This window comes from Amblyomma mixtum, chromosome 3 (assembly GCF_055824585.1).
Source record: "Amblyomma mixtum isolate Tamu chromosome 3, ASM5582458v1, whole genome shotgun sequence".
Lineage (NCBI taxonomy): Eukaryota > Metazoa > Arthropoda > Arachnida > Ixodida > Ixodidae > Amblyomma > Amblyomma mixtum.
This window is the reverse complement of record NC_143014.1, coordinates 306,447,090-306,464,391: the sequence shown is the minus strand read 5'-3', so window position 1 is coordinate 306,464,391 and position 17,302 is coordinate 306,447,090. Positions and strand designations below refer to the sequence as shown.

At 45.9% G+C, this 17,302-nt stretch overlaps 1 protein-coding gene across 4 annotated transcripts in view; it reads right to left on the bottom strand.

Moving 5' to 3' along the window:
* LOC149355502 (uncharacterized) overlaps positions 1 to 17,302 on the bottom strand; it is a 41,305-nt gene that overhangs the window by 8,965 nt on the left and 15,038 nt on the right. For 3 of the 4 annotated variants that reach the window (XM_089577655.1, XM_089577653.1, XM_089577656.1), the window contains exons 2-4: positions 8,731 to 8,884; positions 6,586 to 6,942; positions 2,936 to 3,124 (exon numbers count right to left, since the gene is read on the bottom strand). In XM_089577655.1, the coding sequence (XP_089433781.1) occupies positions 2,936 to 3,124; positions 6,586 to 6,942; positions 8,731 to 8,846 (662 nt within the window). In that variant the 5' untranslated portion in view covers positions 8,847 to 8,884. Of the gene's footprint in view, positions 1 to 2,935; positions 3,125 to 6,585; positions 6,943 to 8,730; positions 8,898 to 17,302 lie in introns of all 4 variants that reach the window. The other variant, XM_089577654.1, reaches the window with a different exon arrangement.

Below are 17,302 nucleotides of genomic sequence, written 5' to 3'. Positions count from 1 at the left end.
ACAAGATTGTGCTTATGTTTCAGTAGACATCATAATATGAGTCGGGAAGAGAGATGGCGTAATAGAAGACTTAGCGGTGCAGCTGCCACTGTGAGGTGACTATCACTTATGCCTTAACCTGCTCTGCAACTGCGCCGTACTCGTCCGGCGTAGCGTTGTGTATTTGGCCTCCGTTTTGCCCACTTTTAGTTCGGTGTCCACAAAAACACACTGCCGTTGACTCTTTGTAGTTCATGAAACTGGTCGAAAGACCTGGCTCACAGTGCGGTATTGCGTGTCCGTGGAGGAACGCTCGTCCACCTCGTAGTACCTACCTGGTGAGGGCATATAGATGCACCACCTATATATGCCATCTAGCGCCTCTTAGAAGGAGGCATCAAATTCGCATTCCTGCATTTTCAACCAAGCAATTAGTGCCGGTCGACGATCACTGCGACGCCGAATTTATAAATCGTGGCCGATATACCATATATATGGCTCACTATGCCCTCGAGCGTGCATACTGAAGCTGGCCCAACAAACACTCTGCAATGCCCGTTAAAGAGTTTGTGGCTAGAAATTTTCTCCCGAAATTAAGAAAATAAAAATGCGATTAACAAATAATAAAAATACTCATCGGAGGAATGTAACAAGTGAAAGCAGCGGCTTTGGCTAGCAGCTCTATCACTGCTCCGCGGCGCCGGTGGCTTCGGCAAGGTCTGCCAAGCCTAACTCCGCGTAGCTATACGCTTTTCAGCCAAAATTATATCATGTGGTCGCACCTTGTCTTTCCGGGTATTGTTTAAAAATAAGCACCCTCTGATGATATTGCCTTTCTAAGTCAACTAGGAGATGAACTACAAAAATTATCAATGACGTAAACAACCAAACCAGAACGGGTATTCTAAAAACTAACATGCAGAGTAATGTTCAATAGTTCGGAAGGGAACCGCAGTTTATGATTGGTTGCGAGGTGCCCCAAGTGGTAAGGGAACATGTCCGCTTAGGGCTGGTAGTGACCGCAGTTTCCGATCATGAGAGGGAAATAACTAAAAGAACAAGAATGGGGTGATGCGCATTTGGCAGGCTTTCTCAGATCGTGAATGGCAGTTTATCAATATCCCTCTAGAAATATAGAACAGCTGTTTCTTACCGGTACTCACCTATGGGGCACTATACACGGAGAATAACGAAAAGGGTTCAGCTTAAATTTATGGCAATGCAGAGAGCTATGGAAAGGAAAATGATAGTTGTAGTGTTAAGAGAAAGGAAGTGGACCGAGTGGGTTAGGAAACAAATGCGGGTTACTGACATCCAAGTCGAAAGCAAAAGGAAGAACTGAGCTTTGGAAAGACATGTAATGAGAAAGCAAGACAACCGATCGTCGCTAAGGGTGGTGGAGCAAAACGTGCTTTATCCGACCTTAGATAATTAATCGACCAATATTATGCTTCATGCTCACGGCTTAACCACGGAACATTTCCCATTTCAGCTCCAAGGTTGACGTTAACCATGTTTAATCCTCGTGGCAGTTCAAGCACTTGCGCTATTCTGACACGACAGCGTCGCACCAAAGATTCAAGTGCCATCGGCCATTGAGCAGATGAAAAAGCTTTGTAGCGCTTTTTAAGGCGGAAGCCTTTAATGCCTCATCGTTGTAAGCAGGAGCTGTCGACAGAAAATGTCACGCTTTTCAGTTGGTCGAAACGGTCGTGACGACACAGTGCGCGAATATCAAACGGGGCCAATTGTACTTCGGCTACTAACCATGCAACCAATTAAAGGGATCGTATAGTGATGCTCCAAGAAAGTTTGACTGAGTTTAGTTAATTGCTTACTTAACCAATTAGTCCAATAAACCTTTCTAGTCAGACCAGATAAATAAAGAAAACTTAGTAAGAAATTGGCCGAGCTTGGGAATCGAACCCCGGTCTCCGCAGTGCGAGTCGAGCACGCTACCACTCCGCCATGCCAACTCGATGGTTTGGAATGAACAAAGGTGCGTCTAGTGAATACGGTATCTTCGTTCACTCCCATCTTCCTCCCTTCCCGTTACGGCGAGGTTTAGGTGTCCACCGAGATATGCGAGACACATTTCCTTTCCTCAAAAACCAATTTACCGACGAGCAAGTCGTATTTGTCCGCGTTTCTGATTGGTCCAAATTGTCGTGACGTCACCATGCGCGAATTTTGACGGGTGTCCACCGAAATATGTGAGACAGTTACTGCGCAACTTCCTTTCCTCAAATACAATTTTCGTCTAGTGTCTACTGAGATATGTGAGACAGTGGCTGCGTAATTTCCTTTCCTCAAATACAATTTTCATTTTCTTCACTACGGCCCCTCTTTCTTCTTTCACTCACACTTCCTCCCTTCCTTTACCTTGCGGCTCAGGTGTCCACCGAGATGACAGAGGATTACAGCGCCATTTCCTTTCCTCAAAAAGCGTTGCGTTCAAAGGGCACGGCATCGCGCCGAACGGATGGTGGCGTTCCGTGGACTCCCTGGCAGCGCTGCAACACGCTGTCGCGTTCCACTCCTAAAGGCGAAGCTTAAGCGTCATTAATGAGCAGTTAATAAATGCACCAACAAAATGGGAAGTGAACAATCGGGTAGCAGAATGCAGCACTCAGGCTTTCGCCTTTCACCACTTTAGCCGCTAAAGTTCCTCGTAATTTTTCTTATGCTGGCATGAAACGAGCAGAAGGGGCCATCGTCACGGGTTCCTGGGTTACGTACCATCTAAGCCCAAAAAAGAAGCATACGATTATCTTCTTTTTACAACTTCGATTTTCATCTGCACAGCCCATCCCTATTCACCACTTTCTCAGCTGGGTCATCCTAAACCATCTCAGTTCTGAAGCTCTAACGCTTTAGAAAGGCTATACTTTTCTAAAGCAGCCTGATCGAAAAAGTTCGGCGTCTCAAGCTGTGGGCTCTCGCCAAATGTACGCACCATATGGTTCTGCTCAGGGTCGGGTTGGTCTGCGGAAGTTCTGCCATATGACGGCTTTCCGCAGTGGCACGAGCGGCGCCCAGTGGGAACTCGTTGAACGGCGCTACTCGGAGGTTCAACCCATTGCGGTGGTGAAAGGGATGACGCATGCCCCATGTCCTGCTTCCGGCTTTCATCCGACTACCAGCGCTGCGTGCAAACAGGATGGTGCAGTGAGGTCATGTTAAAAGCTGAAGAATGCGTTTAATCTGGGCGAATTGATATCCAGAACATGAAGTTCGCTGATAGATTAGATCACGCAGCAGCTGGTCGAAACAAAGTTTGCAAAGAACCAGGGCTAGTATACTTTACGCGGTCATCTTCTTAGATGTTGCTCGTTACAAAAGCGCATAAAGGTGCTAGGAGAACTTGTTTTTCGTTTTGTGGATATTGTGGTACGAATCTCAATGAATGCTATGAGTGCCGAAAGCCCAGATCCACGAGGTCTTGCTGAAAAAGTGAAAAGCTGAGTATTGATTATTCCGCTCCAAGTAGTGGTAGCTTCACAGTGAAACGAAACTAGTGAGCAAATCCTCAAGACAGCTGGAAATGGCAGTCAGATACGCAGGGGAAGTGCAAAAATGATTCCGCTGCCTTCTCATACATAACTACTTTGCCAGTTGAAGCACGACAAAGCAATATTTATCCCATGTCTGCTTCGGAGATGTTTGGATTCCCCTATGAACTAAACGGCAGTTAGCTAAATAACGCAAATTCTAAAATAGTTTTTCGTAAAAAATACTTTGACACAACTACATCCGGAATAATGGCCTCCGAAGTTAACAAACTTTGAACATCGTTGAAAGTCAGTGAAACATAAAGCGGTAAGAAGAGAACCAATCAAACTGAAGAAAAAGACAAATGCAACAAACAAAAACTTACCAGGACAAACCAGATATCACCAGGCGAAGCATTTTTTTCTGATTCTATGTGCACTGTGAAGACCTGCGCACTGTACACTCAGTGTCGCTGCCTGGGTCTTGTCTCTGCCTTAACGATACACCTCAGCTGTTGTGCAATGTAAAAAATACCTCCCACGTCAATCTTGAACTGTGTTTTATGGGAAAGAGGATGTTACTTCACAGCCCCTTTTATGAATGCTGTATGCACAGCGCAGAGATGATCGCCACCAACTTATTGTACAGTTTCATACTGATGCGTAGCAATGAAGAGATGAAGCGAATGTTTCAGGGCATCTCTACTTTCAAAATGCTGATAATAAAAAAGAGCCGTTATCTAATTTTTAGCTTTCAGTGAACGACAGCTGAAAACATCGTAGAAAGTGCATGGATAGGTTTCGCGAATAATTGTGGAGAAAATATCATGTTAACCTCGGAACTCGGATGTACTACCACACTTATCGTATGTCCGTAGCAAATGTGTACCACGCGACTTAACACAGGGACAGACCGCAATTATGTTTGAGACAGAGCTTCTTCTTGAGGCCTGGAACTACGACATCCTTATGTCACATTTTCATTTTGAGGGAAGAGAACTATTTCCGAGAAAGTGCGTTTCTGCGCTTATTCTATCTGCACCCTGGCCCTGTCGCCTCATTAGTGATGCCAACCTTGTGATTTCAAGAGAAATAAGGAATTGTAAAACCACAACTTTTGCTCCGTTCTGGAGCCTCGAAAGAGGAGCTTGGAACACAAGATGCTTTCATGCTTTTCTACTTCGGGTACACAAGCTTATGTGCATATTACGAGGGAAAAACATTAGACCACATCCCTACATTCCAAAAGATTTGAACATTAGCTGGCCTCTTTCGTTTCAAGTTCCTTCAGAGATTGAGAGGTGATACAGGTTAAAGCTTTCACTTGTCAATCCAGCGTCACCAAGCAGAGGTGAGACGGAACAAACTGCCTGCTTCAGAATGTAACCGCCTACCGAAGCCTTATCATAGGCCTTGAGTACTCGTTCCTGCAATGCAGACACGTTCGCAATATAATACCGCTGCAGTTGGAGTCGGAAATATTTGATTGGGTGTCATTTGGAAGCGGTATTTCTCTTGCAGTGAACGTAGTTTGGCTTATGGTGATGAATTGTTCTTGAAAAACTAAGCCAGTCTTCCGAGACTGCCGAGACTGCGTCCGTCTGATAGGACTGAGGTGCAATTCTCACTCGGTACACAAAAGTGCCATACCACAGGCATCGGCGCCAAATGCCTTGTGCAACAAAATGGTTAGAGCCAGTGTTCTTTTCAGCCACGTAACTAATAATAATCCGACTCCCAATGCAGTTTCACTCGGTTCGTATGTGCATAGATCAGAAGTATTCGCCGTGAGAAGAATTTGAAGGAAGGGCAGGCTGTTCCAAATCCCACAGCCGCAACTCCAATACACGGCTGCTGGGTTGTACAGGCGCGGCCATAAGTAAACGGAGCATGCTGTTGCGTTGGGAGTGCTATCACGCTTTCTTCATTGGTAATGAAGAAGCGTTGTTTGTCTACAAGAAAGCCCACCAACCTCTACTACCAGCATGCGCGCACCACTGCTGGAAATTTCAATGAGGTGACGCGTGAAAAAAATTCGAAGACAGTTGCGTGCTCCGTTTACTTTTGTCCGCGCCTGTATATAGAATTATGTGCCAGTCAGTGTGAGGGTGCCCTGCGCAACAAAGTGCAGGGCCGCCCTTATAGTGAATGGCACAAAATTCAGTTTGAGACATTTCAGTTTGAGGCATTTGAGACACAAAATATTGAGTTTGTTCTGTCCTTAATAATACAACTAATACTCCTGAAATTCCTCTGGTGAACAAGCCAGGTCACAGGCACTGTCCAGCCTGCGCTGAGGTGCTCACCGCTCCTGGCTGCTCCAGCAGAAGGACGGAACAGAAGGCCCCGTTGTAGTGCGCCGCGGAGCGGTATGGTTTGGTGTCTGTGCGCACCACAGGTGCGCAGTTTCCGAATTATGCGAGATACATATCAACTTTCTTCGGCCACAGCGGCGAGGGTACTCGCTTCTTCTAAATCTTAAAAACAAATATGGTTATCATTAATGGCCAGCTGCGAAGCTCTTACTGCAAAGAGACCGTTTAAAAGTTGACTATTAGAATTTAGTTAATCACTTTCTACTGAACATGATTACCATATTCTCTGGTGTCCGGCAAGCTGTTGCTACTATAGCAGAAAAAAGGCGTCTTTACCTAAAAAAATTTACTTTTAAAATTAGTGGTGGGCTTCCCGGAGACACCCGCTATATGAATGCAAATCTAATCGCATTCCAAAGTATTGCACTTGCAACGGAAAACCAAAAGGTGATAGCTGTGGCACGTCCTTAGACTAATGTGGTGCTCCAGTCCATTATGCGCGCTATATATTGCGGGGCAGTGGCTGGCACGTACGCATCCCAGCCGAGCTGTAAAACTAAAACCATACGTCCAACTTCAGCGCGTATTTTTTTTTTTAGTGTCACATCTCACTGTGTGATTGCCAACAAACAATAGTGGAAACCGTATCATTGATCATTTATACAATTACATTTCGAAATGTGGACACGTCGCGCATAAAATTTGCGGTGCGTGTTCATAGCCTCTTGACGCTCAGCGCCGCTATGTGAACCGTTCGCGACAAAGTGCAGCTCAGCAGTTAGCACTTGAATATCACTAACCTTTCTTCTTTGCCAGGCAGGGGAAGCACCAGCGAGAGCACGATGGCGATGGCATACGTGAAGCGGCGCAGCAGATGGCTTCTGGCAGCGCTGCGCCTGGCGGCGTGGCTGTACTGATGCGTGAGCCGGCCGGAGCGGTGGCGCGGGATCTGGGGGGAGCGCAGGCCGCTCCGCCGCATGTGCGCCTCGCTCCTGTGCCCATCAGCGTCCCCTCTGTGTTGTTCGCGCCGCGGCGGCTCAGTGGAGCTGCGACGCAGCTGGGGCTCCCATCCAATTATACGGAGCGTGCTTCTAGGGGCCCACCACCTGCCAGTTCTTGAAGGCGATGAGCTGGTCCCAATGGTCACCGTTTTCAGCCTGCCGTAGGGAGACATTAGACTGCGGCTCCAGATGTAGTACTTAAAGGCGTTTGAGGGCTGCGCTTTGCAAAAGGTCCCTAGGCATATGGGGCCATTATCTTGTGGTTTAGCAATTAAGGACGTCTGGCAGTTGACTATTCGGAGATTTAACAGGCACACATACTGCATGGTAAAATCGCTATAACTGACATTTTAGGAATTTTTCGCGTCACTTCAAACGCAGGCTGGTTCATACCGTGATAAACCTATTGCCGTAATTGCCGTCTAAAAGAGTTGGTGTTTTTTCCTTGACAGGCATAAAAATTGTTACGCTTTTAGTTTTCCCTTCTACGCAATACCAGCGATCATTTCGGTCTTAAAGGTGCACTAAAGAGGATTCTGAACTTGTCTTTTTGCCGCGGGAACTCGATCTACACGTTCCTAGCATTCCTAGAAACTGTGACTTATTGCCTTGATTGGCCGATTTCCTAAATAAATCGAATTAACATCCGGCTCTCGCCTTTATATTTTGAATTCTCCCCGTACGGTGGGCGGGGTCGACCAACGCCTGAAGTGCCTTTCAACCAGCTCCGTGGAGGCTTTGCTTTCACTTTATTTTGTTTTTTAGGTTTCCATGAATAGTTTCATTCGCAGATAATATAGCCGCAAAATAAGCCCGAGGAAATAAAAATACGCGCGGACTATTTGCTACTACGGACTACTACGTATTACTCCGCCGATGGAAGAGCAGCAAGCCGCCACGTGACTGGGTGAAAGGCGCTCCACGCGTTGGTCGACTCCGCCCACCGTACGGGGGAGAATTAAAAGAAAGCCTGAGCCGGACGTTAATTCGATTTAATTACAGAAATCGGCCACACAGGGCAATGAATCGAAGTTTCTAAGAAACCTCGGAACGCGTAGATCGAGTTCCCGCAGTAAAAAGACAAGTTCAGATTCCTCTTCAGTGCACCTTTAATGCAGCGTGCAGCCCAAAGGCTCTGCAAATGAACTGAATGAAAGCAACGCATGAGGAAACAAGCAAAGACTACTAATTCAATTCCCAAACGTTTCGCCGAAGTGCGGGGTTGGGATCTTCACGTAAGATTCATTTCTTCGAGCTTACCGGCATCCGGGGTTGAACTGCAACGGAGTTAAGCTGATGAGCACGAGGCGGGGGCTGCCTCGCTCTTACGCCCGCATATCTCCATCGTAGGACACAACTTAAAAGAAGAGAAGCTCGCAACAACAACTAATGGCCCGCAGTCATAGAACCAACGAAATCAGTTTTTGAATGTCCGACTCTATAAAACAAGCGAAAGGAATCGAAATTCTTGATATCATAATTTCATCTTATGATATTTCTGTTTAGTTATGAAAATCTTGAACAAATAACTATTTCCCTGCCTGGGAGAAATTTTTCGTGGTGATTATCATTTTTGGCAGAGCTTCACTGAAAACACAACAGAGGAAAAATAGGAGCACGGCTATGTACTGACGACCGGAATTCGGTGCATGCTAAGTACGTCAGATGGTTCGAATTATGCCGGAGTTGTGTTGCCTACTCAAGGCGCACCATAGGACCTAAAGATCCGTTCACCAAAGATACTTTGTACCCTCAGTTAATCCTAATTCTCCCATGGTCGTTTGTGAAAGAGATGAGGCTTCCCCGCGAATGCAAGCTTCTCAAACGCTGAGCCGTGCCAATGTTCTCAGACGACAGAATGCGGCACATGACGCTCGAACGTGCGCTTAGGTATGTTGTCTCAGTCATCGGTACAAGTTGGTCATTTGTTCATGCGTTGCTCACCGGAAGGTATTTAAAGCAGGCAACGCAGGATCTTCCCTCGAAGCATCGTGGGACGCTGAGCTGCCTGTGCTGCTCGCCACCTGTTCCGGCATCTGTGCGCCCTGTTGCTCGCTCATCTTCTCCGTTCCCTTCTTAGATCGGTCGACGCAGACACCTGCGGTAGGAAACTAAGATGCGTTATCGCCTATCTCATCTCTCCACAAAAATTAACATCACTCCACTCATGCTTTTTCAAAGGCAGTTAAAGAACAATTACGGGACGCTGCAGTACTAATGTAAAAAAAAAAGAAACAGCACTATCTCGTCCTTAAGAGTGCGACATATTCTGGGACGCATCACAGATGGCGGTGCAAGAGACGACAAAATTTGCGATGCACTATTTGCATTCTGCTTCTCTACGTTGCAAGCATCGTATTCATTCTGTAAGGAGCCGTGTGGTTAAAGCCGCACACATTTTGATGTCCTGTTTTTTGCGATTGATGCACTCAGCCATCGCTGTTAGCTCGAGTGAGACAGCCAACCAACACGTAGCACTCGTGAAAGCAAGTCAATCGTATGTTCACTCAATCGTATGTTCGACGTGGACCGCTATGCGTGATGCATCGCATGAGCGTTCAGTCATTTCGGTTACACGGTTAATGCCCACCAGGGTTTGTTCCATACGCTTCAGCAAAAGAAGGCAAGTTCATATTACTCGTTATACAGCGACCTGCAGCACATGAACGAACTAAACTGGAGTGCCAGCGAGGTCTACAAGTTAAGTCCTGGCAGCGTACCCTCTCCAGCAAAGTGGAACTTTTCACACCTCAGCAAACGATGTGTCCGGGCGCTCAGTTAGCATCTGTTATCCTTGATTGAAGAAACAAGTCCTGGAGCCGTATTTTATAAGTATCCATATGAAATGCATATCCATTTTTCATTCCATTTGGATTGAAATCAACGTGACGTCAGCATCAGCCGAAAGCAGCAAGCGGCCAATCGCACAAATTACAAGGTAGCGGGGCGCCACGTCGACGGATATCCTTCGCCTCTCGCCGCTCGCAGTGGTTAACCTGGCCAGGTCCGGCCGTCAATGAGCCAGGGGTCCGGTCGCTTGTCGCTTCGTATACGGACGCTCGAAAGTCACCGCTACATCACTGAACAACAGCGACCATTTCCAGATTATCAAATAGATCCGAAATCGAAAATGGACAAATGCTTCCTCAAATAATGGAGCTTCTGGTCTTTTCTGCTCCATTGCCGCTCATTCTATCGCTTATGAAGAGTAGCCTGGCGATAGACATTTTCCTGATTATTGATTTTTAGCAACCTTCGAGGGCGTGCAGCGAAAATTGCCAAGTGTTTACAGTCTGCGTAACGCCCTAAACACAAAGTTCTCGCTGCTAGCTGCCTGTCTTGCGCTAATGCCTAACACCTACAGCAACCTCCAAGACATACAAACTTTGCGGCTACCTGGGCTACCACAATGACCGCAACGGGTGCGCCGCCATGCGGGCGACGCTGGTCGCGTGATGACACGTGACTGCCACTTGACCGCATGGTGACGGCCTACGGCAAGGATGCCGCCGGAATGTTGTTTTTTTTTAGACAATGCAGCTTCGATTTGGCCTATTGCCGCGAAAACAAATCGTAACAGTCAGGAGCATGTGAGATAATATGAAAGCGCAAGGGAACGGCGCACTAAATACATGTTACCTACAAATCGTAGAATTTAAATATTCTTTCAAAGACGGGGCACGAGTACACCCAGGAAGGCAGCTCAAAATTTCTAAAGTGCGCGGAAAAAAACAGCATTGAACAAGCCAGTACGAAGAATGAAAGGTGAAATTTTTAGTTTGTGACAGCTTCTCAATGGTGATAATAGCAGAATTTAAAAACTTGCCAGGTCATCAGCGCAGGTCATCAGCTGCTTCAGCTTTTCGATAGATTGAGGCAAAGAATTCGAGCAAGACATGTATGTACAATTACAGACAACTTGTTATTTTTCACACACATTTCTTCTTCAAGAAACACTCCACTAACAGTTTTTGACGGTCATGAAGGAAGCTTTGTGGACGGAGAAATAGATGGATATATGCTCGACTTGCTGCACCAATGCCTGTTCTCAAGGCGAGGTCTGCGCAAGTATTTCGCGAGGTTGTCACAGCGGTGGGAGCCGTTATGAGCGAGAGGAATGCGATGTTCTCCTGCATAAGTGGTAAGAAATTCCCGGTTGTCTTTATATCTACATTAAACTCCCCATCCACCCTGCCACCGTGGCAGGTGGCAGCATTTCTGGCACAAAGTTGTCAATGCCAAAGCATACAGCGCAAATCTGTCACTACCGCCACGTAGCTTAAAGCACGATTGAAGTGTCCAGTGTTCCAAGAGGTCAGTTATGCGCCTTCCCTCTGGTTCAGGTGTCCACCGAGATATGTCAGACAGATCCTGCGCATTTCCTTTCCTCAAAAACCAATTTACAAATTTTACCCTCTGCTTTCCATGTCCCGGCTCTATTGGTTTCGCAGCTGCGGGAGACAGATACTGCGCATTTCCTTTCCTCACAAAAATAACGAAGACACTTTGGAAATTCTCAAGTGTACTTGGCGAAAGCCTTGTGGTCAACCCACTGCCGCTTCCCCGAACCGCTTGGCGCGGAATCACTGGGCCGCTTCGGAGCCATGCGTCTCACTCACTCGACTGCAACGAGACGTCTGGCGAAGGAGCGGCGGTGTAGCTGCGACCACCGACGCGCGCGCGCACTCGTTCTACCGCTACTGTGTGACGCCACGGTTGCTGTGCACAGCTGCGCTCCCCACTGGCAAGCCGGTTGCTAAGGAGGGGAGGAGGTTGCGCTTTTACTTTCTAATTTTCAAGTTCCCGCTCCATTGCTTTCGCCGCTTAAAGAGTGTCCGCTGTTGGTTACAACGCACAACGGCGACGGCGTCGCTGCTAAACGCAGAAATGGGCTGAGAGTTGCGCTCTAAAATAGTTGCCAAGCTACTCAAATCACGGATAGTCGAAAATCATGTGCGAGAACTTGAAACATTCAATGCGACGACTTGTGAAAAGTGGATTGAGCCCAAGGTAAGACAGATGAGAAGAAGGCCAAAAGTATCTGTGTTATCGGTGAAATATTAAACACGCAACTTTTTTTTTTGCGGGGAATCTATTTTTTTTTTACATGAGAAAAGCTTACTGGGACTCAGAACAGATGCAGCCTTATTCCAACATTGGGCGGATCAGAGTTCAGTATGTAAGCAACGGCATCTAATGGAGCAACACACAAATATGCCACGCAAGCATCCCAGGCTTTGGAACGCTTCATTCAAAAAAACTACTACTGGGGCTAGTTGAAAATACATTCTTGAAGGTATTGGTGGGCGCTATCAAAATACGGAAAAGGGTGGAACACACAGGACGAAGCGCTTTCTAACAACTGTTTAATCTCTGAATAAACACGACTATAAACACATATTGACGAATATGTGTACATAGTCATGTTTCTGCAGAGATTAAACAGTTTTTGCCGTGGTGGCTCAGTCGTTATGGCGCTCTACTGCTGACCCAAAAGACGCGGGTTCGAACCCGGCCCTGGCGGTCGAATTTCTATGAAGGCGAAATTCTAGAGGCCCGTGTAATGTGCGCTGTCAGTGCATGTTAAAGAACCACAGGGGGTCGAAATTTCCAGAGCCCTTCCCTACGGCGTCCCTCATAGCCTGAGTCGCTGTGGGACGTTAAACCCTATAAAACCGAACCAAGAAAGCGCTTCGTTCAGTATGTTCGTCCCTTTTCCTTATTTTGATAGCGCCTATCAATACCTTCAAGAACGCTTAATGAATCTGATGGATGAGTTTAGACAATGAAATGCCCTGTGTGAATGTAAGGCCGAGGTGTCTGTATTCCAAAACTCTCAATTGTATTTGAACGCATATGTTAAAAAGGAATCAGCGGTGCGCCTACAGGATGACATGAAAACAGCTATGGAGCAGGTCGTGCTCATTTGCCACGTGGCGAACCATTTACAGAAGTTTGAGACGTAGTTTTTAAGTTCAAGGTCCTGGAGAGAATTAACTGTACATTATTGTACGCAATCGTTAGCATGCAGGCATATGTTTGTTAATACAGCAAGCACTAGATCACTTATAGGTATATCAAGAAAAGAACTGGGTCCAGAACGAAATTATGTGGAACGTCTGATGAACGTTCAACGACTGATGATCTTGTAGAACTGAAATATACATATTTCGAGCGTTGAAAGAGATGACTAGAAATCCGGTTAACAGGATTATAGCTTTTTAATGCAAAGTTAAGCTATTTCATCAGTTTGCAGTCAAACGCAGTCTGAAATACCTTCGATGTGTCTATAAATATTCAGCTGATCACCCATATCAAGTGAACGAGAGATGTCATGAGACAGTTCATGTAACTGTGTTATTGTGGTGAGTACACGACGATAAGGCATGCTGTAGGTAACATATACAGAATATGGGTATCATATAAAATATAGGTATCAATGCATAATAGCTGATCTGGTTCCACTGGGGATGAAAAAACAGCTACAGAAAGCAGTTGTTTGCTCGCAACTTTGTTACGGGGCATTGGTATGGAGCTTCTTTAATCCATGGAGCACAACAAGCAAATCTAATTGAAGTTATTGTGCAAAAATGCGTTCTGCGTATGTTGGCATCTCGTCAGGACCCTTATGCAACTTTCAGAACAGCTCCGCTTTTTCCACAACATTCCATGTTTTGTGCTTACCGATTTGCTGCATGAAATTTCTTCAAGCCGACCAGGTATGCTACATAAAATTTCTTCATGTCATACGCAAAGAAAAAATATTCGTACAGCAGGGTTCTAGAAACGATGGTGGGTATAACTTCATACGCGCCAAACTACTCAAAAATGAGAACGAATTATGGAAAATAAGTGTCTGCGTTCCAGTCAGTAGATACACTTAATAGAATAGCAGAAATTGTAAAATGTGCCTGTTCTAAGCAGGCATTCAATAAACAGAATAAAAAATATAGCTGAGTAGAAATATTTGCCTTCATGATTTGACACTTATGTTTCTTTATTTATTTCAGTGTAATTCCGCTGATGCAATCGCTCTCGTCGGACTAGACCTTTCAGCTCCTTGTGAAGTTTGTTTTCTTAGGACTTGCGCTCCTTTATTTCGTTTTGCTTTACAGACTGTCAATTGTTTTTTGTCTAATTTTAGCACATGTGTGCTTACTGCTTTGCGAATACTAAGCAAATATATCTCCAATTTTGTAGTACCCGCTTGACCTCTATTAGATTTCTGCTTTCTATAGATAATTACTGATTATTTGATAGTGCTACCTTACTACATTTTATGTGCATTGGGTTTTTAACTTTTAATGGTTTAATTCTGTAATTTTCTTTGCTCGCTCTCGATTCAATACAAGAGGAAGCAGGGACTTCCATCACGCATTCAAATGCCTTTAGTCCCAGGCTCTCTTTGTACCTCAACGGTGAAGAAAAATAAAATCCTGAACATTACTCAGGATATTCCGGGACTCAAGGAAGACGACGATATGCTTGAAACTGGTATGTTCCAACGATTTATAAGGATGGGCTCTCCGTGAGAAAGGTCTATACTTGGAAAATATCTGCATGCTACCAGATTTGTATCTAGAGAGAATGTTCGCTAGGTTCCATGACGAAGGAGTTGTGTCGCTTGATAGAGATTTCAGAAAAAATAACAGCAAGGTATCTACTTGTGCGAGCAACATATTGCACAAGAAAGAATTCGGGTATCTCATCGGGTCCACCGCCATTTTTACTGTCCAAACTTATAATCTAATTCAGAACACCTTGTTCAGAAACATGAACATCATCAATTGAAGAATATGTAATACAAGTGTAGGGAACAGTTTCTGGCAGTCTTTGGTAAAAACTGTTTGAAGATAGCTATTCTATGCAGATCCAACAGACAAAGGTCACAGCTGGGAATGCGGCAGAAAAACTGCAGCAGAGTCTTCCGGTTAAGAGGTTTTGGTGTAAAACAGTGGGCTACGGTGCGCATAGTCCAGACGACGTTACCGTGTTCGTGGCACCTATCTTGGATTTACAAATAGCGATAGGAAGTAAAAATATTTTGAACGCTCAAAAAAATTTACAAGGTGAGGCGGAATTGCATCCGCAACCGTTCATGGCTCTGAACCACTAGTTAATATAATCTGCAGTTTCTCTACCCGGCCCACCAGCATAAAAGTCAATCCGGAAGTTTAGGAAATGCGGTGCATTCTCCCATTATAGCGACAAATGCGAGCAGACGCGTTCAAGCGCCTCTAGTTCAAAAATATTCTAAAAAAGAAAATATTGCCCTGCCTAGAATTAAATTTTTGTTCCTTTTTCTGAGCTTGTAAACTCTCTCTGGCTAATTTTGATAACCGGGATGTCGGTCGGTCGGAGTGTGACGTTTAACGTCCCAAGTGGTACATGGGCTAGAGGGACGCCGTAGTGGAGAGCTCCGTATTAATTTTGGCCCCCTGGGTTTGTTTAACAGCGCTGATAGTGCACAAAACAAAACAAACGGGTGACCAAATGTGGTCACCCGGGCGAGATTCCACCCCACTACCTTAGAATCAGCAGCCAAACGGTAAAGCCCGTTTGCCACCTCGACGGGTAGGTAACCGCGCTGTGACGCTTTAGTTTGTTGTCAAGCAATTTTACAATGTTTTTTTCAGTGGAGAAAGGAACAACATTAGCCTACGAACATACTTAGCAGGGGAGTTAAAATATTATTTTTTCCGAAACTAAACCTCCATCATTCCACACGCAGACTGGCGCAGGCGGGTACCTCATACTTGGATTCTACGGTAACAGTAAACTCTGGCGAGCTTTTCTACCACACTCGTACAAAAGGGATCACTTAAAAGCACCGCAGTGAGCTTGATGTGATTCTCAAAATTGAATCTTGCAAAATTTATTTGTTCTGTTTAAAACGCACAATTCCTAAAATGTTACAGTAATTCATGTAATAGAGGACTAGACAGTAGAGGAGTGAACTCTAGAAGAGGACTGATACGAGCTGGCTGGTACATGTTGACGGAAATGATGTAACAGTACTCAGACGGGAGAAAAGAAGCGAGTCAATCACATACAAACACAAAGCGCAAATGCTTGTCTCGTTCCCTTTGACCCGTCTTAGCATCTTGAGACCTCCGTTAGAATCATTAATGCTTAAAACGGGTTGGAGTACAGGAGAGAACATTCTTCTGAACCCATCTAGAAGGCGTCCATCCCGAACACCTAAATCGCAACCACCGATTTTCCGACCAACCCTAAGGGCCACGGTGCTGAGCATGCTAGAGATATCCACGCAGGGATCGGCAACATCGAGTCAACGGTCGCCTCACTCGCAAGCGCCAAGCCAGAGAAACGCTGCTGCCGTACCACTGGCCGGTACGGGTAGGCCTCCGCTGCCAGCGACAGGCTTTATTCTGGAGCGACAGTAGCACCCGCTTCTACAGCTGGAGACGAGAGTGACAGCCGGACCAGCGGCAGCTTTTCTGCCCTCTTCCGTCAACATGAGGAGCGCAGGTATTCACACGAAATGTTCCAGCGGATGACTAGAGCAACCCATTATCGTCCCACGATGCCCGGTACGTACAACATCGAGAGATAGTGCAGATGACAGTCATGGCAGCATAACCGAAGAAGCATTGGCAAACTTTCTCCCCTTTCATGATATACTGTTGCAATCTTGGGGCTGGTGCTTTCGAGTGAGTGACCGCGTTAAAAGCGATTCACGATTAAGAATGAATTTGTGAATTGGCATACTGAAATCCCAGGCGCTTTCAACGGCTTCACGTTTTCATGTGCGAATGTAGTCACCCATTGATTAAAACAATATGCTTCAGTTGAAACTAACCACGAAATCCGTGATTGTCGCGGGGCTTCTCTATAACACGCTGCTCGCCGCTATCTTAGGGTTTCTCCCTGTGAAGGAAGGATATATCCTCGTTGCTTGGTTATATAAACGTGTATGAGTTCCACCCGCACTCTAGTCATTTGACACCATGGTGGTATCAGGAGAAAGGACCTACAAGAGCGAGAGTAACTAAATTCACAAAACGAAACAAAGAGAAGCTCCATTCCGTTTCCAGCTGATATGAACTGCAGAAATGTATTGCATGCTGAAGAGTGTTTTTGTGCGTCTTTGTTACTCGGGGTGCATTCAAAAGCTTTAAGTATGTGGCTGTAAGATTTCTTGTTTTCAAAACAACCTCTTTTGGAACAACCCTGGCCAAACGCGCCCCTATAGCTAGGAGGTGCTATGATCGGCGATCACGAACCTGGATAGAATTCCTAGAAGACATGAGTCATCATGCAACAAAGGTGCGGCAAGGACTGGCGACGGCGGCAGCAGTGGCGAAAGCAGCGGCGACGGCGTCGGTGCTGCGTCAGGTGGCCGAATCTGCCCTCGGATCGCCGGACGGCGTGATGCTGTGAGAGGTCAAGCTGTTGATGTTACTTGAAAGACGGCGGTGATAGCGACAGAGGCCCCGCGATCGGACATCACGTGGGAGTGCAAGGCACTTCATTCATCTGCTGGGAAAGAGAG